This window comes from Myotis daubentonii, chromosome 1 (assembly GCF_963259705.1).
Source record: "Myotis daubentonii chromosome 1, mMyoDau2.1, whole genome shotgun sequence".
NCBI lineage: Eukaryota > Metazoa > Chordata > Mammalia > Chiroptera > Vespertilionidae > Myotis > Myotis daubentonii.
In genome coordinates, this window is record NC_081840.1 from 137,800,775 (window position 1) to 137,826,345 (window position 25,571).

The window sequence follows — 25,571 nt, forward strand, 5'->3', positions numbered from 1 at the left end:
AAGGGAAATTTGTTCTGAATGGGGGGTTGATGGAGAAGGTAACCTGCTAGAATGCTAGGGAAACTGTCTTAAGTGGTAAAGCTGATCCAAGGCTGTGATTCTCAAGGGTTTGGAGGGGGTGTAAAGGGGCGGGGGAGCTTATGTGGGTAGGATGGTAATGGTGGACTCTATCCCCACAAAAATGCACACCAGAATTTTTGCATGCAGTTTCAGTGGGCAAATGTATCCCTAAAGCAGCCCATGGATGGTTCCATGAATCTCTGATTTAGAAACTTCTCTCCTCACATCAACAAGCAATACACAGTTAAGGTACTTTAGGCCAGAATCATAAAAAAGAAGTTTCCAGAGGCACCTTACAGACATGTATTGAGTTTCCATACCCCAGACTTATTCTAGGTAATGGAGATAGAGAAATAACATAGTCCTTTGCCCGAAGAAATTAATTCATTTATTGGACAAATATTGTTCTACACCCTGGGCATATGCCTGAGAACAAAATAAAGTTAAGGCCTCAAGGCAGCATCCATTCTAGTGGGGGAAATATTCAGTTAACAAATAATAATATAATTCAGGTAGTGATAAGCTCCAGAAAGAAAAAGTAGGATACAGGGTGGAGAGTGATAGTATCTGCACCACTTTAAATAGGATCTACATTAGGGAAAGCCTTCCCAGTGGGTCACATTTGAGAAAGACTTAAATGGAATGAAGGAATCTGCTATGCAAATATGTGGGTGGGTTAGAGTACTCCAGCCAATCAACAATAACTAAGGCTTGACTTAGTATGTTTGAGGAATGCTAAAAAAGTTGGTGTGCTTGGAGATTGCTAAGCAAGGTATTAGGAGGTGAGTCACAAAGGTGGTGGGGTGGTAGTGACAGGGCCTTTTAGACTATGTTAAGGAGGTTGGATTTTTTCCCTCTACTGTGCAAAATAGGGGATTCATTAGGAGGTTACAAGTAGAGGAGTAGCAATAACTAAGTTACATTTAAAACAAAAAAAATAAGACCATTCTAGCTACAATGTGAAAGAAGAGTGAAAACAGGAAGACCAATTTGGAGGCTATGACAGTAGGACAGCTACTGTCTACTCATAGAGGCAAGGATAGATCAATGTAAGATGTTTAGAACAGTGCCTGGCACTAGTTAAGAGCTTAATAAATGCTGTTGTTATTAATGACATAGTTGAGGGTAGTGTTCATTAGTACCCTCAGGATTAGGCTGTAACTGTGGAGAAGGTGAGAAGTGACCAGAATGAGGACATATGCTGATGGTAGATTTGACAGAATTTGCTGATGGATTGTAGGTGGGGTGTGAGAAAGAGAGGAGCTGAGATATTTCAAGGTTCTTGGACTAAGCAACTGAGTAAATTATGGTAAAATATACTAAAGTATACATGTAAAACAAAGAAACAGTGCAGTGTGCTAAGTGCTATTATATAGAAATTCATAGGAATATAACTGTGGGAAAGAAAAGAAAGCCCCAGGGTTTTTAACACCCAAATGACTATGAATAAAACACAATAGAAAATGTATCCAGAAAGATGGAGACCTTACTATTAAATGAGCCACAAACTTCTATAGTTTCAAGTATTATTTTATTACTTTAATTTTTTAGAAATGAAATAAAACTATCAAAAAGTGGTAGGTGACATCACCTTACAGATGATGGCTTTAGTGAGAACCATTTGGTGAGTCAGTGAGGGTGAAAGTCAGATAGGAACTGTTTACCTGGAGGTAGGAGTGAGAAAATGAATAAAAGTAAATAGTTCATAAGATTTTTGACAGTGGAAGGGATGACTGGATGCAAATGCAAAGAAAGCAAAAACTAGTGTTCATTCATGGTTTGAGTTTTTGAAAATTAATTTGATGAAAAGATAGAGGGACAAGGAGATTTGAGGTTTGATTAGGAGTGTTATTAAAATAATAGATCATAAAATCTAAGCAGCATAAGAATTGAAGAAATGAGAAACTGGATGAAGTGAAAGTAGAGGGAGAAATGGGGGGGGGGATATCCTAATGAAACTGAAGGATAGCTGTAGTAGGAGTAGCCAAATAATGAAGCTGTATCTCTACCAAGAAATCCTTAAAGTCTGAATATGGTGGGTACTAAGAAAGCAAAGTGAGTAGGTAAAGAGAAATTGGTGGGATATCATAATAGCAGAAAACAAAGTTGAATGATAGACGAATGCTATTGAGTCGGAATTAAGTAGAGGACATAGAAGAGAATTTTCAAAAGTAACGAGAATACTTCTGCTTCTGGATAGGATGTAGTAGTGGTGGGGCACTTCCTCCACTATAGCAACTCAAGCTCTAAAGCTTCTGCACAACAAAAGAATCCATCAACAAATGAAGAGAGCCCACTGTATGGGAGGACATATTTGTCAATGATATATCCAATAAGGTGTTAATTTCTAAAATATATAAAGAATGTACACATCTCAACACCAGGAAAACAAACAATCCAATTAAAAAATGGGCAAAGGACCTGAATAGATGCTTCTCCGAAGAGGACATACAGAAGGCCAAAAGACATGAAAAAAAATGCTTAAACTCACTAACAGAGAGATGCAAATGAAAACTACAATGAGCTATCACCTCACACCTGCTAGAATGGCTATGATCAATAAATCAACAAACAACAAGTGCTGGTGAGAATGTGTAGAAAAGAGAACCCAAGTACACTGCTGCTGGGAATGCAGACTGGTACAGCTACTGTGGAAAACAGTATGGAGTTTCCTCAAAAAATTAAAAATACAACTGCCTTTTGACCCATTGATCCCACTTCTAGGAATATATCCTAAGATCCTGAAACACCAATCAGAAAGAATATACACACCTCTATGTTCATAGCAGTGTTATTTACAATAGCTAAGATCTGGAAACAGCCCAAGTGCCCGTCAGTAGATGAGTGGGTAAAAAAGCTGTGGTACATCTATACCATGCAATACTATGCGGCAGTAAAAAAGAAGGAAGCCTTACTGTTTGAGACAGTATGGAGAGTATTATGCTAAGCAAAATAAGCCAGTCAGCCAGTCAGAGAAAGATAAATATCATATTACTTCACTAATATGTGGAATCTAATGAACAAAAAAAACTCATGAACAAAATGGAACCAGAAGCATGAATACATGGAACAGACTGTCTGGTGCCCAAGGGGAGAGGGGTGGTGGGTGGCTGGATAAAGATGGGGAAGGAAATAGCTAAAGAACATATGTGTATACCCCATGGACATGGACAATAATTTGGTAAAGGCCAAGGATGGGGAAAGTGGGGAGGGGAGAGGAAGGCAAAGGTGGGGAGGGAGACTCCTGCAATAATGTCAGCATTAATAATTTTTTTAATTAAATAAAAAGCAGATGGATTTAAAAATATCAGAAGAGGTGTGTGTGGACAGGCAAATTAACAAGACTGATAATACCAAGTGTTGGTAAGGATATGGAACTCTTATTAATAAATGTTGGGAATGTAAACTGATAAAACCACTTTAGAAATCTGTTCAATAGTACCTGTGAAAGGTAAATATATATCTACCTTGTGACTCATCAATTTTATTCCTCAGGATATACCCAGGGAAATGAAGGCATATATGCACAAAAATACATGAACAAGAATATTCATTGCAGCTTTACTTATGATAGCTTCAATCTGAAATAAAAGAAGCCAAACTGGTATATCCATACAATGGAATACCAAATAGCCATAAAAATATGACTCAATTATATGAAATGTGAATGCATCTGAGGGACTTTGTGCTGAGCTAAAGAAGGTAGATGTGAAAGAATGCCATTTATATGAAGTTCAAGAACAGGAAAAACTAAGTTATGACTTTGAAAGTAGGAACAATGGTTATCTTTCTGGGAGGGTTTTGGGGAAGGAGTTTGAGGAAATATTCAGGATGATAGGAATGTTTTGTAACTTGGTCAGAGAGGTATTGTATTCTGAAAGATCAAGTGAAAGAAATATCTGTCAGTACACAAAAAACAGAGTCGAGTTTGCTTTTTAACCCAATCTTACTATTTTATAAGGTTTATTTGCCATAGAGATGATTATTTAGATTATTGATTTATTTTATTTCTATCATTTTACATTACATTTGTGATATTTCTTTGCTATGTTTTTATGCTGTATTTTTTTTTGTATCTTCTTTTTCTGAATTGAGCAACTTTCCTTTGTTAACCTTTCTTTTTGTGGAACTCCTACTACTCATCTGTAGCATTTAAATACATATGTCTAGCCTGGCCGGTGTGGCTCAGTGGTTGAGCCTTGACCTATAAATCAGAAGGTCACAGTTTGATTCCCAGTCATGGCACATGCCTAGGTTGCTGGCTTGATTCCCATTAGGGAATGTGCAGGAGGCAGCCTATCAATGATTCTCTCTCATCATTGATGTTCCTCTCTCTCCCTGTCCTTTTCTCTCTGAAATCAATAAAACTATATTTTTTAAAAATACACATATCTAAACCTGACACATATCTAAACCTGTATTTTTCCAATGTAAAGAATGAGCAATAATAGACAACAGTCCTGTTCCCTTTACCAAAAATTTCCTTTACCTGAGTTTTGTTGAAAAAAACCTAGAATCTAGCTTTTTTCCCCTTTCTTATAATGTGTCATTATTACTTCAGGAACCCTTTCTTTAAAATTACATTATGATTCACAGCATCAGTATCATTGAGTTAAACTACTTATTTTATTGTCTCAGTTCAGCACTATTATTTTTATATTTTGTCCTCCCCAATTCTGGCTGGAGTTTTTGATATACTTGTTGAGTCTGTGAATGCCTGAACATGTCTTTTTCATGGATGAATGATCACTTAGCCAGGTATAAATTTCTAGTGTTATAATCTTTTTCCTTCTGAACATTGTTGCTTATTCTCAATATAAAGTTGGTTGAAGGGAGGGTCTAGCTAGCTCATTTGCTGATACATCATCTTTATTATTCAGTGTTATTTCTGCTTTCTATTATATATTTTCTATTTACTCAAACTCCTGTTCTATCACTACAAATACAACATTCATTCCTATTTTAAACCTTCCTAGTATTGTTGTCCCCTTTTAAATATCCTTCCTCCGTATCTCATCCTACTCCATTTTATCCATTCTTCAAATTATATCTAAATTCTACCACCTCCATGGGTCTTTCTCCATTTACCCCAATTCATAATAATTTCCCCTTCCTCATCACAACATTTATTATTTCTGCCACATGTTTTTGTACTTCCTAGAATCCTAGGATTTTATATCTGGATGAGATCTAAGAGATATAATCCAATTCCCTCATTTTTCAGATTAAAAAAGAGGCGGTCACTAAACCACATTTGTAACCCAGAGACCCCAAACCTCCTGGCATTCTGGGGCTACCCTTTAATACCTAAATAAAATAGTTCTCAAGCTTCAATCCCCAAATACTTGCAGACATCCTCCCTTAAAAAACCTTGCGGGTTTGCAGGTCCTCATGATCTCCTGATCAGGGCTGCAGCCTGCGGCCAAGCCATTGCTGTAGGCTCTGCTAGAGGCCATTTTATCCTCACTGGTCATGCCACTGGACACCTGCAAGTGTTACAAGCCTGGAGTATATGGCCAACTTTTACTGAAGATTTGTCTCTCCAAAAAGAGTCTAAAGGGCTTGAGAATGAACAACATGACTTTTATAACTCTTACAGCTTCTAGTACAGAGGTGGGCAACCTTTTTGTGAGTACGTACCAAAACCAGCAAAATCTCTGACTCAAAATTCTTCTGCGTGCTAACCCTAATTTTTTGAGAACATGTTAGGCCTATTTGATATCTCTTAAGGTGTATGTATGTGAAGAACCTTGAAGAAATAATAAAATTCACCGAGCGACAAAAACACAGTATATGATGATGAAAAATACATTTTTTTAATGTATACATGTACACTGATAGTCCGACAGAAAACTTTATGACTCTGTTTGATATTATCAGTGGGACCTTTGCTGCTGCATCGCTGATGACAGAGATTTTACATCAGGTTTATATTTCGTGACCTTCAGAGATATGCACGAGCTACTACTTTCATCCGTCAGGCTACTCCTATTACGAGACATAACAAAATTCATCACTGAGAACAAAGATTCACAAGTGTATGTGGATGAAAACATGGAGAGTAACGCTGTTGCAAAGTTTTTTTAAACAGAAAAATTTTCTGGGATGGCATTCCAAGTCCTCAATAGTTCGTTTTCGACACTTCTCTCTGGTACTGTCCCTAATCGCTTTTTTTCAATGTTTTCCAAGTCAACTCTAAGGTCAATAAATTTCTGATTCCAAATTGAGCTACTCTGAAATTCAATCAACTGTATTTCAAAGTCAGCCATGTCTATCCATGAAAACATTTGTAAGTTTAGTTCCTCCAGTTTCATGCTGTATGGAAACCTCATGAATTTTGCTGTCTCTTCCAGTTCTCTGAATTTCACAAATCTTGAGAAGAACTGCTCAATAGTTGACTCGATGATGTTTAAAAATAGCTTTTGAAGGCTTTGACAGTCTGTTCTGTCATCTTTTGGGAGGTCTTTGATGTGCCTCTTGAGGTTTGGGAAATATCTAAATCTCTCACCATCCACATCCCTCTTAAAGACTTCCAGTTTCTTTTCAAAAGCGTTTATGTAACCAAACATAACATCAAGTGTCTTGCCAGTTCCTTGTAGTTTAACATTTAAGTCATTCAAATGTTCACAAAAATTGTAAATGGAAGATTATAAGAGAGGGTTTCACGTGCCAGCAAAAGTTACTGGCATGCCATGTTTGGCACGCGTGCCAGGGGTTGCACACCCCTGTTCTAGTATAATGTCAGACATACACAAACGAAAGCTTAATTTGGATGTTAGATAATGCTTCCCTAAAATCCAATAGCTCTCCAAGGAGGCTATTCCGCCTCCAAGGAGAATTCTTATCCCAGCAATGTCCTTTCAGGTCTCCGCTCACTGCTATCTTCTCTGTCTTCTTCATTCTTCCAACCTCACACAATTGTTTCCTTATTCAGACTAATCTATCTCTCCATCCTCTACCTATAACTGAACATTGGTTTTTGTTATCCTAAAACACAATAAGCTATCCAGTAAGAACCAGCTAAAGCTTTGAAATTCATATTTTTCAAAATATATTTTTATTGATTTCAGAGAGGAAAGAAGAGGGAGAGAGAGATAGAAACATCAATGATAAGAGAATCATTGATTGGCTGCCTCCTGCATGACCCCTACTGGGGATCAAGCCCACAACCTGGGCTTGTGCCCTTGACTGGAATCAAACCTGGAACTTTTCAGTCCGCAGGCGGACACTCTATCCACTGAGCCAAACCAACTAGGGCTTTTTTTTTTTTTTTTTTTTTTTTTAAACATAAGCAGAACTCCCTCCTCCACCAGTCTCTGGAAATGAGTAGAAATTGTGTAATAATTTATTTTCTCCTTGACAAAGGAAGTCCATAGGTGTCATGAGTTTGTTATTGTTCATTTCAGCTGCACATGAATTCTCATGACTCTCAAGATCACAGCAGGATATAGGTCTTCTTACAGTCCTATGATTTTCTTTATTCTATATTACCATTTCCTCTGTCCCAGACTTTTTCCAAGTTTATATTTTTTATACCTTGTTTTCTACTCGTTTTCCATTATAATAGCTGCTTTCCCAGAAAGAGTGCAGTATGGAAAGCAGGTACAGATTATTGAGACTGTCAGGGCATCTAATATATACAGGTACTCAAGGATTCTTGTGTATTGATTAAGAATTATACTATCATATGCTATTTAATGAGCATCTATTATGTGCTAATGTGCTCAGTGCAGTATATAGATGATCTAATTCTCTCCTTAATTATTTTGCCCTTTACATAGAAAGGGAAACTGAAATTTTAGTGGCTTAAGAACTTTTTTGATTCCACATAGCTAAATTGAGAGACTAAGTCTTCCAGATTCCAAAATGCTTTGATTTTTCCACCATACACCAGGTATTCCAAAGCTGTCAGTGTGGGTAGCTGTCTCTATATTAGTGATGCTTTTTAAGTAAAAATGTTACAATGCATTTCCTGAGCAGTGACCACATCCTTTTTGTAAGATTGTGTTCTATTTAAGTCTCAAGACACCATTCATTTTTTATGTGCTCTTCAAAGCTCAAATGTGAACCTGATATTTCTTTCTCTGCATTTCAGTTTGATCCATTAACAATTGAAAGCAAAAAAGTAGCAACTGTGGTGCTAATGCTTAATTCTCCAGAAGAAGAAATTTTGGCCAAAGCATGTGAAGCCATTTATAAATTTGCTTTAAAAGGTTTGAATTTTTTTTTTTACTTTGTCTTTCTATGTCATTAGTTGCTTAAAATATTTACTACATAAGGGGCACTTTTCTCCCCAGTCTTTAACTTACTTCCTGTCAGATGAATTCTTTCAGACAACCAGATATCATTTATCGCATTACCTGAAAATAGTGTATATCCCTAAGTGCCTAACTTAATCTTAAGGAGTCATGTTTTTCACTGGGTAGAAGAGTCATTTTGAAGACTTTATTGTTTAAAAAATTGTAAATGACACAGGAGCTGAAAGAGCTCCCAGTGGTCAAAGCCAAACAATTTGAGCAACAAAATAAAGTAGTATTGGATTATAACCCAAAGTAGAACATAAATATCCATGAGCATATTGCAATACATAATGATTGAGTTAGTTTATAAATGGAAGAGAAAAGATAAACCTCCCAAGTGGAAGAATTCTGAATAACTTATGTAGATACTATGCCCTCAAGGAGGCAAAATACAACTTCTTTAGGTGTGGGCTGTGCCTGGTGACTTCTTTCCAAAGAGTACAGTAAGGAAATGGGGAGCAAATAATAAGTTTATAGTTAGAAACCTGATAAAACTACTTCAGCCAGGTGATCAAAATCAACATCAACAGTGATAAGTCATGTTGATAATCTTGTCAATAAGTCAGGTGCCCTTGACAGAATGTAATGAAAATGACACTTTACTTCTGTGTTATTTTCCTCCAAAACCTATAAGCCCAGTCTAATTATTATTTAAAAAGAATAAAATTCCCACTCAGGGACATTCTACAAATATGTAGCCAGAAATCCTGGGTAACTCTCATAGCCAAGGGTATGTGATAAGGAATCTCATGGGGGAATCCTAGATAAGATCCTGGAACAGAGAAAGAATATTAGGCTAAAACTAAGGAAATCTGAACAAACTATTGCTTTTAGTTAATAATAATAACATCAATAATGGCTCAAATTGTATCAAATGTACCAAAATTAGTGTAAAATATTAATAATAGAGGAAACTTGGTGTGGGATATGTGGGAACTCCCTGTATTATCTTTGCAATTTTTCTGTGAAAGTAAAACTGTTGTAAAAAATAAAGTTTATTAAAACATTGTAAATATTTCAAATATAATTCTATTGAGATATTTATTCATTGAGGATTTATAAAATAAAAGATGATTATACTTTAACTCATTCCAATGGTGATGAAATTAGACTTTTAATATACTGTATAACATTTTAATTGTGACTATTTGAAGAGTTTAGTGTATATCTAACAAGATCTGTTAAACTAAGGAGCAATCTGATTTTAAAGAAATGATTAAACATTGGTTGAGGACTTGTATGATAGAACAAAAAAATATTCATTTAGCAAATGGTAAAATACTCGTCTCGTTATGTCACTCTTGTCATCATTGGGAATCCAGACAAAATCCAGAGTGGTTCTGGAAGGTATAGTTTATGAACAGATTATATAGAATACTGGGTCCATTTCATGGAGACATTGGATTATGCATCTATGGTAGCATAAGTCCCATTTCAGCCATCATAAGTCACCTGGCTGTCCTATGTACCTAATTATATATCATCTTTTATATGACATGAGATAAGTAAATAGGTAGGCATGTATTTTATGTTTAATCAATATAGAAGTTATTGAAACTCTGGTGTTTTATACTAGCAGTATTTTCTGAAATAGTTTTTAAGATAAATGATGGGACTTTGCCTTCTGACCAAGATGGAGGAAGGGGCCAGATTTACCCTCTAACCAAAACAACCAATAAAGTCGACAAAATATATAAAGTAGCAGTTGGCAAAACATTGACTATTAGGCAACAAAGGACAGTGACCACTGAGAGACAGAAAACAAAGGAAAGAAGTTCTATGACTGCCAGAGCTTACTGATTTCAGAGTTTCCAAAGTATAGCACAAGAAGGGGTAGCCTGTGCAGAGCCTATTGGACCTCTGAATTGAGAAGACAGACCTGAGAGTCCAGGGGACAAAGGCAGCAAGAGTTTTCAGGATAGAGTTAACCGAGAGAGAACTCTGGAGATCTTTAAAGCAGCCCAGTCAGGTGCTGAGCTGAGTACTGATCAGCATGTACATGTGAGAGAACTACTTGAAGTCAGACAAAGAATCCCTCAGGATTAGTGGCAACAGTGCCTGGTGCTCACACAGGGCCAGAAATAGTGCTTGTCCTCACGGCCAGAACAAAAACCTCAGGATGCACGGACCATTGTGCAGAATACAGAGTCTTGGTAGTTAGAAATAATTAACCCTAGATTGAGCACTGTTCTGAAAGATCTAAAGGGTTCAAATTGTTTCCAGATAACCGTGTCCCAAAACAAATTGCTAGAATACAAAAATATCCATTACCCAAGTAGGTAAAATACACAATGTCTGGCATCCAATAAAAAATTACCAGGCATGAAAAAGAAGCAGGAAAATATAACTCATAATGAGGATATAAATCAATACGTGAATTGAAAGTAAACCAATATATGTGTGACTAGAATCTCTAAAAGAGGAAAAGGACAGAAAAAAAAATTGAAGAAATGATAGTCAGAAATACCCCCAATTTGATGAAAACTCCAAACCCACTGATCCAAGAAGCTCACCAAAACTCAATCACTGGGGTATACACTTGAAAATAATATAATAAGATATGTCAACTGTGATTAGAAATAAAAAACCAATCACAATGACTATGAAGAAAACGACACCAGCTTACATTATAATCAAATTGCTTGAAATCAGTGATAAAGAGAAAAATCGTAAAAGCAGTTCATTGAGGGCAGACCCACACTGCTAACTATGGTTCAGTAGGTAGGTAGTTTAGACAAAAGCAAAATGATGCCACATAAAAATATGGATCTACACAAAGAATAAAAGTAGAGTACTAGAAATAGTAACATTTAAGATATTTTTCTTATTATTGAAATCACTTAAAAAGCAACTTGGTTATTTTAAACGAAAATAATAGTCATATATTGTGGTCTGAAACATGAATAAGATATATGACAACAACAGCACCAAGGTAGAAATGGGAAAACGGAAGTATACTATGATAAGGTCCTTGGATTATCACTTGAAAGTAGACTGTCATAGGATGTATACTACAAATGCTAATACAAACAGTAAAATAACAGAACAAAATAAATCAAATAAGCTAATGAAGGAAATGAAATGGAATCATAAGAAATATTCAGTTTATACAAAGAAGGGAAAAAGAAAACAAAGAATAATGGGGCATATAAAAACAAATGACAAGATGGCCGATTTAAACCTAACTCTATCAGAAATGAAATTAAATGTAAAATGGTCTAAGTACTTCAGTGAATAGGGAGAGAGTGTTATCTTGGATAAAAAGCAGGACCAAACTACATGCTACCATCAAGTACTGCACTTAGAATATAATAACACAAATTATTTGAAAGTAAAAGGATGAAAAAAATCCTATGATAACACCAAACAAAAGGAAGATGGAGTAGCTTTATTAATATCATAAAAGTAGACAGAAAGGCCCTAGCTGGTTTGACTCAGTGGATAGAGCATCGATCTGCAGACTAAAAGGTCCCAGGTTCGATTCCGGTCAAGGTTATGTACCTTGGTTGTGGGAACATCCCAGTAGGGAGTGAGCAGGAGACAGCTGATCAATGTTTCTCTTATCGATGTTTCTAACTATTCCTTTCCCTTCCTCTCTGTAAAAAATCAATAAAAAATATATATTTTTTAAAAAGTAGACAGAAAGGATAGTATAGAGGTAAAGAAAGTCATTTTATAATGATAAAGGAATCAATTAATCAAGAGGCTATGAAAAATCCTAAACAGTCATTACTTAATGTCACATCTTTAAAATACATGAAACTAGAAATTTAAGGAGAAATAGTCACAATTGTAGCTGGGATTTTGATGCCCACCCCCCACTTAATGAAAAACAAACAAACGAGTAAATAGTAAAAGATTAAAAGATTGAACCAGCAACATTAATTAATTTAACCTAATTGATAGTTATAGAGCACTCCAAAAATAGCAGGATATACATTCTTCTCAAGTGCATAGAGAACATTTTTCAAATAGACCATATTCTGGGCCATAAACAAGCCTTAATCGATTAAAAAGAATTCTAATGATAAAAAATATGCCATGCCACAATAGAATTAAATTAAAAATCAATAGCACAAAGAACTCGAGACCATCATGCAATAGAAAATAAATAACGTACTCCTGTGAATGTTAATTAATTTTATAACTAACTAAGCAATTATTCAATTAATTATGTCATCACATGACTGGCACTGTGCTAGGCACTGCGTGAGGATATGAGGAATAGAACAGAAAGGGTATCTGTCCTCGTGGAAAGTTAAGTTATAGTGGAGTAGGCAAACAATGCAGAGAGGCCAGTAAGTGGTATGAAAAGAATAAAGCAGGAGAGAGAGAGAGAAGGAAGACTTGGAGGTGGTAACATCAGACAGATAGTGGAAGGAGACCTCTCAGGAGGCGCAGGGTGAGCTGAGAACGGAATGGCAAGAGGAAGCCAGCTTCGTAAACATGGGGGAAGGGAGAGCAGCAGACGCCCAGGATACCTGTGCTCTAAAGCTGAGTCGGCAGAAAGACACCTGGAGGCAGAGGAACGGGGAAGGCAGATGGCAAATAAGGAATTGGAATAACACAAAGAAGTTTTGGTGAAATTGATGGCAGCCATGCATTATTTTATTTTACCTGTAATGTCAGGTGAGGAAAATAAAACAACCCTCCTTGAACTGGGAGCAGTGGAACCTTTAACTAAACTGCTCACCCATGAAGACAAAATTGTAAGAAGAAATGCCACTATGATATTTGGAATCATGGCTTCTAATAGTAAGTAGAGACTTTTTAAAATAAGTAATCTCATAAATGCCTTGTAAATTTAATGTTAAGGGATTTATTTTAATTTTCTTTAACCTAACTTTAATGTTAACAAAAAAAGTTAAGTATGATATATCAAATGTATGATTTCATATTTTAAGGGACATTTTTAAAATATAAAAATATGTGCAAATGCTCTCCAAGTTGGTGATGTTCCAGGCTTACTAGTTAGGAGAAAAATCATTGTCTTTTAAAATTGACAATTTAAATCATTGTCTTTTAAAATTTTTAAATTTAGTTTTTTTTCTTGAGTTCGTATAATGTAATTTGTTTGCCTATATGTAAGTTACTCTTCATATGTATTTCATAGTGAAGGAAACTCAGGGTAAAGAGTTTTGATACATTTATTCTTGAAAGCCACAAACTATATTTTGCCAAAAAATAAATTCAGACATGCATTTACATCAGATCTATTATTTGTTTGAATATTTTTATATATGTAATAGGATGGAGCGATAATATTAGTTAAAATATGCTGTTATGTTTATTAGAATATCAGTTTGACCCAAATCATGCAAATAAAGGCAGTCCCTGACTAATGAACAGGATAGGTTCTCATTTGTAAGTCATTTTCATGCTATAATGGTAGGTTTCTGAGTTAGCCAACAAAAGCGTTGTAATTTGTAATAAAAAGTTATATTCTTGGTGGAGACTGAATTCTAACATGAACCTCAGGCTGCTAGGAATGAACATGTCTCTATCATAGTACTTGGCTAAAACTATCAGACTTTCTCACTGTATCATACTTTCCCCCAACGTCCTGCCCGCCTCTCCCTCACTTTCCCTGGACCCTGTGGGAGGCAGTGGGGTCTCTTTATTCTGTGGTGTCCAGCAGGACCGTGGCCTTAGTGTCTTCAGAGACAGTTATGAGTGGAGGCTGGGGAGCGACTGGGGAAGAAAGCTTTGGCATCCGTGCCTTTACCACCCCAGCTGCAGAGACTACACCAGCAGCACCTGTGTGGGGAGAACCCGGATTCCATTGGGAGTTTTAGTGGAGGGGGTTCTGGCAGCACCTGCAGGAGTTCCAAATGGTGGCTGTGCTGGGGCTCTGGGAGTATTTCTGGGGATGACAGCAGGATGAGGACAGTCGTGAGGGAGTAGGTGTTTCACCAACTTGGATTATGATAACATTAACCAACACTTAATGTAGTACTTACAGGCATTATTGTATGTGCTGTTTATGTTATTAAATCACTAACGAGGTTGGTGCTATTATTTTTTCCTTTACAGATGAGGCAGCTGAGGCACAGAGACGTTAAATAAAGTAGTAATCATTTATATTGCGGGGACTTCATACATTTATCTCAAGGGTTGCTATATTGAATGTGCTGTGTTGAATGTATTTATAGCCAAAAAAAAAAGGAAAACTAAAATTTTTCTTATGTTTTTATTCTGTTTACACACCACAGAATTTGAGAACAGAAAGGTGCTTTGTAACACCTCTTGTACAACTCCTCATTTTAAAAATAAGAATTATCCCTAAAGGATTAGGTTCCTGGCCCAAAGTCATGCAGGTGGCTATTAACAGAACTAAGATTAGTTCTAGAATTGGAACTTTACCCTCTGACTCATAGTTTAGCAGACGTTCTATTCACCAAATCTTTTATGACCCTTAACATTAGTGTGAATGCTAAGTCAGGTTCTCCTTCTAAATGATATTGGGGGAGAATGCATCTCATTTGGAAAGGAGAATTATAATTTCTTATTTATACTTATATTTTCTAGTTTAAAGTCTAGTTCTCTATGACTTTTTCCTGCTTACTTAGTTCTTAATTTCTATTCACTTTATTTTGTATCCTCATGTTCCAATATATGAGAAGTTTATAATCTGGGAAGCCCTCCAAATTGGTTGCAAACTTTTTCTGAGCAGATTTATAAGAGGAATTTCATGAGTTTCTAAAGGAATCTGTGACCTGAAAATATTAAGGATTATTGTTACATTTGGGTACTAAATGAATTAACCCTCTTAGACCTGCCAAGCCATATTCTGCACTAAGCTTGTTGCGGGACAGGGACCAGTGCTAGGGCCAGTGCAGTCGGCAACCGCCAAGCTTAACATTGGAGAGAACTTGACTGCCTTCAAGGTCTCCATTGAGTGCTGGAGTCTCAAATATGCTGAATGAACCTCTAAGAGCTTTCCCTGGATTCTATGAATTGGATGAAAAAATAAGACACACAAACCATTTGGGGGGTTAACAGAACTGATTTTCTGTTTGATCTATCTGTGGACATGGATAAAACACATGGCATCCTCAGATGTGTGTGAATTTCCTTTTTTGTTAAGAGAGCAAAACCATTAACAGCGATTGTTTCATTTTTCACACATGCCCATGGAAAACTTAGAACAAAAAATAAGCGGTCATTTGATCTCAATGAAAGTCATGTTTCCAGAATAATCTATAAATACACAGTTAATTTATCATCCTTGGGAAGTCTTAAAAAATGGCTGCTTCTTCAGAAATTTGTCTCTTCATATGTTTTTCATGCACTCAATAATATAACTATGTTCACAGTGGATGAACCAACAGAAGTTCCAACAGAATTCCAGGTGCTTAAAGGATTGCTGTGAGAGCCATCTTTCCCTTTGGCAGTTGGAACAAATTCTTTTTTCTTTTTTCTTTTTTTCTTCCTTAGAGTGGTTGAGCTATGTGCCTATACTAAGCCCAAGTCATTTGAGACAGGCACTTAAATTACTCTGTTAAACATTTTTTTTTTTATCAAAACGGAGCTTTTGTCTTCTTTTAATTGAAAGTTTGTATTTAGTTTGATGAGGTCTTATAACAGAGACTCATTTAATGAAGTCAGTTAAAGGGAGATTTCATCAGGATCCCTGTGAGAAGTAGCTTTCGAAGGCTAGACTTTGTATCACTTAAGGCAATCTGAAGAGCTTGCCATCTTAGGAAAAGGTTGATGTAAGAGTATACAAGGTCAAGGATAAATCAGATGGCCAATATTATGCAACCAACAAATTGTAGGGAAATCCAAGATGGCAGCAGAGTAGATGGAAGCTATACTCACCCCCTCCCAGGACAAAATGGAATTACAACTGAATTATATGACAGTCACCCTGAATAACCAACTGAAGCCTAGCCTGATAACCAAGAATTTACAGAAGAAGCCACACTGGGCCTGGTAGTGCTGCTGGTGCCAGTAGATCTCTTCCGCAGGGTCATGAGAAAAGCATTTCGGTGGCCTGTGCCTGAGAATGAGATGTACTGCGGTCTTTTATTGGAGTAGAAATAAAAGACTGTCCCCAGGTTCCTGGTATCTCATCTCCACCCATCCCGCAGTGGGAGAAGGGCCAGGGTCCAGAAACTCTGTGCCTCAGTTCAGTCCATGCCAAAGCTTAGTCCCACTCAGTCCCTGTCCCGATTCTGCTAGCTTAGGCTCTGTGCCCAGCTGCATTCGGGCTGGCGCTGCGCTGCTGTACCCAAGCCCACACACATGCCCAGGTCGCCGGATCGATCCCCAGAGAGGAGCATGCAGGAGGCAGCCGATCAATGATCGATGTTTCTCTCTCATCAATGTTTCTATCTCTCTATCCTTCTCCCTTCCTCTCTCTCCAAAATCAATTTAAAAAAATCCTTAACAAAATATTAGCAAACCAAATCCAGCAATATATTAAAAAGATCATATACCATGACAAAGTGGGATTTATTGTATAATTTCCACAAGTCAATAAACATGATACTACAGAAGTGAAATGAAGAATAAAAAGTACATGATCATATCAATAGATCAGAAAAGCATCTGATAACATCCAGCACCCATTTATGATAAAAACTCTCAGCAGGGAATAGAGGAAACATACCTCAATGTAACAAGGGCCATACATATATCACAAACCCACAGCCAACATCATACAATAAAACCTCAATATAACAGACTAATTTGGGCAAGAGGGTGCCCGTTAAAGCCCAAAGTCCATTATATAATAAAGTAGGTTTTTCCGAATGCGCATGTTAAAAATTTGACAAATTAGTTTATCTGTTTTTACTTATGTACACACATTTTTGTAATTAAAATTAGGTATGTATGAAAAGCTCAATTTCACAGAAAAGTTTTCTATATGTATTATAATACTTTTAAATTAATACTGAGTAAGTCTAGTAAATGTGTGTATTTATCAGTCACTGGAGTAAACAGATGCACATGGTTGGGGCACATCTCAGCATACGTAGGAACACCGGCCAGCAGGCATTAAAATTGCTGCAGAAGATCATGCCACACAACATCAGAACCCAATTACCATGTGTGATGCTGTGTGACCACGTGCTGATCATTCCCTAAATATTGGTTATGAGTGGTGACTCTTGTATTTAAATATGTAGCCTGTAGTTGTAGATATGTACTAGTAATATTTATTTATGTTGGCAAAATTGCTAGTGTTTTTTTCCAACACATGGCCTATTCGCTATAATTTGTTAAAAAGAAGAGTGAATTAATAACAAAAAAATAACCTGTTAATTATAAGCAAATGTTGGTTAAAAGCATTTTAAGATTAACATAACAGGGTGTTATTTTTCACATATGACATATGGACTGGAAATTTAATCCATTAAACTCAAAATCCAGTACATTGAGGCCTGCAAATTTGAGGGTTTACTGTACTCAATGGGCAAAAACTAGAAATGTTTCCCTAAAGATCGGAACAAGACAGAGATGTCTGCATTCAACAATCTTATTAAACATCCGAGGCCTGGTGCATGAAATTTGTGCATGGGGGGTGGTGTCCCTCAGCCCATCCTGCACCCTCTCCAATCCGGGACCTCTCAGGGGATGTCTGACTACCAGTCCAACCCCAGGCTCCCGGGGCCATGGGTGGCTTCTCCCGGGCCCAGCTTTGTCAGGAAGGATGTCCAGAAGATTGTCTGGAAGATGTCAGTCTAATTAGCATATTGCCCTTTTATTAGTATAGTGATGGAAGTCCTAGCCACAGCACTCAGACAACAAGAAGAAATGAAAGCCATCCAAATTGGAAAGGAAGAAGTGAAACTGTCATTATTTGCAGATGACATAATACTATATACAGAGAACCCTAAAGATTCTACCAAAAAACCACTATAACTGATAAATAAATTTGGTAAAGTAGTAAGATACAAAATAAATATCCAGAAATCAGTTGCATTTTTATATACCAATAATGAACTATCAGAAAGGGAAACTAAGAAAACGATCCCATTCACAATTTCTTCAAAAGGAATAAAATACCTAGGAATACATTTAATCAATGATGTAAAAGACCTGTACTCAGAAAATTTTAAGACACTGAAGAAAGAAATTGAAGAAGATACAAATAAGTGGGAGCACATACCATGTTCATGGATTAAAATGCCCACAATACCCAAAACATATAGATGCAACACAATTTCTACCAAGATACTGATGGCATATGTCACAGAATTAGAAAAAAATATTCCAAAAATTTATATGAACCACAAAAGACCCTGAACAGCCACAGCAATCTTGAGAAAGAATAAAGTTTGGGAATCACACTACTTGACATCAAACTATACTACAAGGCTATAGTAATCAAAACAGCATGGTACTGGCATACAAATAGATATATAAATCAATGGAACAGAATGAGAGAGCCCAGTAATAAACCCACACCTCTACAGTCAATTAATCTTTGACAAAGGAGGCAAAAACAGAAAATGGGGTAATGATAATCTATTCAGAAAATGGTTATGGAAAATTGAACAGACACATGCAAAAAGTTAAACTAGACCACCTTTTACACCATACACCAGAATAAACTTAAAATGGATTAAAGACTTAAATGTTAGACTCTAAAACATAAAAATCCTAAAAGAAAACATAGGCAGTAAAATCTCTGACATTTCCCATAGCAGTATTTTTTCTAATATATCTCCTAAGCCTAAGGCAAGGGAAACAAAACAAAAAATACACAAATGGTACTGCATCAGACAAATGTTTTTTGCACAGCAAAGGAAACAATCAACAAAATGAAAAGACTATTCACTGAATGGGAGAACATATTTGCTGATATAAAGAACTTATAAAACTCAACACCAAAAAACCAAACAATACAATTAAAAAATGGGCAAAGGACCCAAATAGATACTTCTCCAAAGAGGACATACAGATGGCCAATAGACATATGCAAAGATGCTCAGTGTCACTGATCATTAGAGAAATGCAAATTAAAACCATAATGAGATATCACCTCACACCTGTCATCAATGGCTACCATCAATAAATTAACAAGTGTTGGCGAGGATGTGGAGAAAAGGGAACCCTCAGGCACTGTTGGTGGGAATACAGATTGGTGCAGCCACTGCGGAAAAGCAGTATGGAGTTATCTCAAAAAATTAAAAATGGAACTGCCTCATGACCCAGCGATTCTGCTTCTGAGAATTTATCCAAAGAAATCCAAAGCACTAATTTGAAAGTATGTATGCCATCTCTAGGTTCATTGCAGCATTATTTACAATAGCCAAGATTTGGAAGCAGCCCAAGTGTCCATCAGTAAATGAGTGGACAAAAATGCTGTGGTATATGTATACAATGGAATACTACTCGGCTGTAAAAAAGAAGGAAATCTTACCCTTTGGGACAACATGGATGGACTGTGAGACTATTATGCCAAGTAAAGCCAGTCAGAGAAAGATGAGTACCATAAGATTCCACTCATGTGAAATCTAATGAACAAAATGAACTAACAAGAAAAATAGAGACAGACTCATAGATAGAGAGCAGGCTGACAGCTGTCGGGAAATGGAGGGTATTGGGAGCCTGGGTGGGGAGGGGAGGCATTGAGGGAAAAAAAGAAAGAAAAACTAATGGACACGGACAACAATGTGGTTGCCAGGGGGAAGGAGGGTGGGGGAGAGATGGAGGAGGCTATAGCGGAGATAAATGGCATGGGAGGAGATGTTCAGGTGATGTGTTGTAGAATTGTGCACCTGAAACCTGTATAATTTTTTAAATATATTTTATTGATTTTTTACAGAGAGGAAGGGAGAGAGACAGTTAGGAACATCAATGAGAGAGAAACATTGATCAGCTGCCTCCTGCACACCCCTAATGGAGATGTGCCCGCAACCAAGGTACATGTCCTTGACTGGAATCGAACCTGGGACCCTTCAGTCTGCAGGCTGATGCTCTATCCACTGAGCCAAATCAGTTAGGGCAGAAACCTGTATAATTTTGTTAACTATTGTCACCCAGTGAATTAAATAAAAAGGAAAAAATGTAAATAAAAATGCAAGTAAAACAGATTGCATGAATGTGCTTCAGGAAATAAGGTGCTGGCAGTTCTGAAACAACTAAATTTGAAGGTCTCACACTGTTTAGCTAGAACATGTTCATGAGCCAAACCACAAGTTGGAAATTCTATTCAGTTGCCATATCTGAGAGTTTCCCCTGTTTAGAAAGAAGGGGACAGAGATCAATACTGTGTTTAAAGTGATGGCAGTAGAAGCTTATCTATTATTTTTTTGCAGATTTGACCTCAAGAAAAGATTCTTTGAATAAGCTGCTGCAAAAAGGCAGAATAATAAGTTGATCAATGATGCCACCAATTTACAAAAGCTGCCGGTGAATTTGAATTGTCCATTGAACCATAAGGAACTGTTTAGTGGATGAACTTAAGAGATCTGTTGTTGAACAGACTTGGGCTACATTCAAGGTGGAAAGGGATTTTATGGCACAGAGAATCCTCTGACAGGACAAGACCTGGTGTCACATACAGATGCAGCAAGGTGGCCTCGCCCTGGGTTGGGGAGCAGATCCTTCCTGCAGAGAAGTCAGAGGTGCAGAGAGTACACAGAGCATGAATCTTCTGGACCTCATGGTCAATGTTGCAGCAGAAACTTTGAAGCTTACTTGGTGGAAGGCTATTTTGTCTACCAAATGGGGAATGTACCTGGAGATCTAGAAGCCCAGTAAAAGAGGAGACTTTGTTATAGCCTTCCCCAAAACCATTCCTAGCAATACACACCAGACTCGTAAGAGAAGAGAATACCAATAGATTCTTCCAGAGGGTGCACATCTCCACAGTTCACTGGAACACTTAGAATGATCTATTATTTCTTAGCCTATGGAGATAATGTATTTTTTAAATGAGTTTCAACTATAAAATAATTTCTTCCACTTTGGGACACAACACTTCTCAGAAGCTCAATTATTTTTTTTGTACTTCAGGCATATTAACATACATGTAGCTGGCTATCATTTTGCTGGCCCTCATTTAGCCATTTTGAACAGAAACAGATAAGTTGAAGAATAGCCACATCCCTGAATTTCACAGGAAAAGGCGTAAAAAACAAAAACAAAACAAAACAAAAAAAAACACGGCAAAAACATCCAGCAATTAATGTGGAAGAATTCATCCAGTAACCATCTGTTTTGGTTGCTGCAAAGTGAACTTTTCCAAAATTTTGGTAATGCCAATTTTTGCTTACAGACAAAGATAACTGACCAAGAAGAAAAATTGCAAAACTAAAGTAGCAGCCATGCTCTATTTCTCACAAAAGGGGGGTTATGGATGGCAAAAAAGAAGCATGGCCATACCTGTTTAGCTTTACTTAGGCTCATCCTATCTAATAAAAGAGAAACATGGTAATTGGCGAACGACCGCTACCCTTCCCATTGGCTAATCAGGGCGATATGCAAATTAACTGCCAGCCAAGATGGCGGCCAGCAGCCAGGCAGCTTGAAACTAACATGAGGCTTGCTTGCTTCAGTGACAGAGGACTCCAACGTTCCCCGCCTGCCGCTGCAGGCCTCTGACCTGCAACTCTAAGCAACTATGTAACAAATATAGAAGCTAAACAAAACCCCAGAAACCTGCTTTAGTCCACCAGGCTTCAGCCAGCCGGATTGCAACATTGTAAGCAAAGGCCAGAAACCTACTTTCAGCAGCGGAGGCCTAAGAGCTGGAGCCAAGCCTCAAAGCTAAAGCTGGCACAGAATAAAATAAAAAAAAAGAAAAAAAGGAGCGGTTGGGAGCTTCAGTCACCCCCAGCCTGAAAACAGCCCTCAGCCCCTCACCCAGACTGGCAAGGCACCCCAGTGGGGACCCCCACCCTGAAGGGTGTGTGACCAGCTGCAAACAGCCATCATCCCCTCACCCAGGCTGGCCAAGCACCCCAGTGGGGACCCCCACCCTGATCCAGGACACCCTTCAGGGCAAACCAGCTGGCACCCACCCGTGCACCAGGCCTCTACCCTATATAGTAAAAGGGTAATATGCCTCCCAGCACCGGGATCAGCAGAGCCACGAGGCCTCCCAGCACCGGGATCAGCATGACAGGGGGCAGCGCCTAAACCCCCTGATCACCCTGCGGCTCTGTGTGTGACAAGGTTCGGCGCCCCAACCCCCCCTCCCCCCACAGGCCCTGCTCTGTGTGTGATGGGGTAGGGCCATAACCTCCCCATCGGCCCTGCCCTGAGTGTGACAGTGGCGGCGCCCCAACCCCCTGATCTGCCCTGCTCTGTGGGTGATAGGGAGGGCGCCCCAACCCCCCTCCCACGGGCCCTGCTCTGTGTGTGATGGGGTAGAGCCATAACCTCCCCATCGGCCCTGCCCTGAGTGTGACAGTGGCGGCGCCCCAACCCCCTGATCAGCCCTGCTCTGTGGGTGATAGAGGGTGGCGCCCCAACCCCCTGATCCGCCCTGCTCTGTGTGTGACAGGGGGCGGTGCCCCAACTCCCCTATCAGCCCTACTCTGTGAGTGACAGGGGGGAGCTCCTCAACCCCCTGATGGGCTCTGCTCTGTGCGTGACAGGGGGGAGCTCCCCAACCCCCCTGATGGGCCCTGCTCTGTGCGTGACAGGGGAGAACTCCCCAACCCCCTGATCGAACCTGCTCTGTGTGTGACAGGGTAAGGAGCCCCAACCCCCCGGATTGGCCCTGCTCTGTGGGTGACAGGGGGTGGCGCCGCAACCTCCCCATCGACCCTGCCTTGAGTGTGACAGGGGGCAGTGCCCCAACACCCCAATCGGCCCTACCCTGAGCGTGACTGAGGGTGGCATTGCAACCTCCCAATCCGCCCTGCTCTGTGCATGACAGGGGGTGGCGCCCCAACTCCCCAATTGGCCCTGCTCTGAGCCCGACCAGGGGCTGCACCTAGGGATTGGGCCTGCCCTCTGCCACCTGGGAGCAGGCCTAAGCCAGCAGGTCGTTATCTCCCGAGGGGTCCCAGACTGCGAGAGGGCACAGGCTGGGCTGAGGGACCCCCCTCACCCCCGAGTGCACAAATTTTTGTGCACTGGGCCTCCAGTCTTATCTAATAAAGAGGGAATATGCTAATTGACCTTCACACCACACAAAGATGGCGGCGCCCACCGCCAATAAGGAGGGAATATGCTAATTGACTGCCCCACCCTCAAAGATAGAGGCATCCACAGCCAATAAGGAGGGAATATGCTAATTGACTGCCCCGCCCTCAAAGATGGCGGTGCCCACAGCCACAAGATGGTGGTGCCCAGTTCCCTCAGCCCCGCTGGGGCAGCAGGCGCGTGGCAAGGCCGGGCCCACCCCTAGGCAGGCCCGGCTGCTTGGCATGCCTGCCTCCAGAGTCCCCCAGTCCCCTTAGCCCCCCAGCCGCCCAGGGCTGGCCCAAGGCACAGGCAAGCCTCAGCTGTCAGCTGCCCAGCTGCCCAGGGCAGGCCCATGATGCAGGCAAGCCTCTGATGGCAGCTGCCCAGCCTCCCAGGGCTGCCTGAGGCTCAGGTAACCAGGGCCGGCCGAGGCTTGCGCTGCCGGCAGTGGCAGCAGCAGAGGTGTGATGGGGTGTCGCCTTCCCTTGATTGCCGGGTCGCCTCCCACCCTGAGGGCTCCCAGACTGTGAGAGGGGGCAGGCTGGGCTGATGGTCCCCACTTCCAGTGCATGAATTTTGATGCACCGGGCCTCTAGAATAAATAGTACAAAAGTGAACTCTAAAAAAAAATCAGTGTACTTATCATTAAGCATTTTTGGAATTTTGATAATGAAATGAAATGAAATGTAAACAAGATGTGTTAATCCAAAAAAGGCTGAAGATAATTCTTATGTGAATTCTGTATAAATTTTACTAAAATCAAGATTTAAAAACACTGTTCTGACAATACAAAAAAAGAATTACTATTATATACTAAACAAGTGTAGGGCACCATAACTCAAATTGTGGGCATATGTTCTAATCAAATTTTTCAGCTTTATGGTTATTTGTTCTAGTGCTTTGGAAGGTAGCATAATAGCTCAGTGATCAAGGAGCACAGGCGAGAGTGTGACCGGGGTCAGGCAGACCTGGGTGTGAGACCTGGCCCCACCACTGATTTACAGTGTGGTTTTGAGCCTGGTTTTCCTTCTCTGTAAAAAATAATAATGGAGCCTACCTCATTAACGCTATTCAACAGGCATGGCCATTATCATTATTAATAATAAACATTAATATTTTGCTTCTGTTGTAGATGATGTTAAAAAACTGTTAAGAGAGTTAGATGTCATGAACTCTGTTATTGCGCAGCTTGCTCCGGAAGGTAAATTGGCATCCTATATGTGTTTTTAAAAATGGGGCTGGTGTACTTTTCACACTTGAATACACTACTTATTAAAACTGCCTATGAAATATCAATTGTGAATTGTCATTAATCTCTCTCAAACGAAGATGGGCTCCAGCCAAGGTAAGATTTGTGGAGCTTTGGTTTTCAGAACATGCTTGAAAGTAATGGCTGACTAAGTATTTAGCATACTCACGTCATTTATTTTTCGTATGCAGAAGAGGTAGTTATCCACGAGTTTGCTAGTCTTTGCCTAGCAAACATGTCTGCGGAGTACACCAGCAAAGTGCAAATATTTGAACACGGTGGCCTAGAGCCTCTCATCAGACTGCTGAGCAGCCCAGACCCCGATGTGAAGAAGAATTCCATCGAGTGCATTTACAACCTGGTGCAGGTAAGTTTCGTTCCTAAAATGTATTTTGACCAAAAGTTGATTGTAGGATTTGCTTTCCTATTAAAAAGAAAAAGCCTGAAACTCGCCAGTTTTAATTAATACTTCTTAGTACTATTTAATAGTGATCATTCAGATATAAAGGACATTGAGTGTAGATTCCTTTCAGTTTTTGCATTTTACAAGTATTTGTCTCCCATGAAAGGGCATTTTATAAATGTATTTAAATTTTAAAAGAATAGCATGGTTTACAAATTAAGGTGGGATTATACTAGATAAGATGTATCTCTTCTGAAACAGGAAATCTAATATTCCTGTTTAACTAGGTTTGACCTGGGCAGTTACTATTGACCTAACTTTGGTGATCTAAGCACAATAGGTATGATATACGCCCTCCTGAGTGTCCCAGGATTTGGGGACAGGTGTATTGGTGAAAGCCTAGTGATCTGAGGACACTGAACAGAACTCATCAGTCACAGTTGCAAGATGTGACCTCACTGTGCTG

General features: G+C 39.1%; 1 protein-coding gene across 2 annotated transcripts in view; it reads left to right on the plus strand.

The window, feature by feature from the left end:
* The first annotated feature begins 3,180 nt into the window (after window positions 1-3,180).
* The window catches only part of ARMC3 (armadillo repeat containing 3), a 74,909-nt gene continuing 52,518 nt past the window's right edge, over window positions 3,181-25,571 (plus strand). For both annotated transcript variants that reach the window (XM_059681291.1, XM_059681301.1), the window contains exons 1-6: window positions 3,181-3,209; window positions 5,412-5,433; window positions 8,156-8,273; window positions 12,990-13,115; window positions 24,586-24,654; window positions 24,894-25,069. In XM_059681291.1, the coding sequence (XP_059537274.1) occupies window positions 3,181-3,209; window positions 5,412-5,433; window positions 8,156-8,273; window positions 12,990-13,115; window positions 24,586-24,654; window positions 24,894-25,069 (540 nt within the window). The remainder of the gene's footprint in view (window positions 3,210-5,411; window positions 5,434-8,155; window positions 8,274-12,989; window positions 13,116-24,585; window positions 24,655-24,893; window positions 25,070-25,571) is intronic.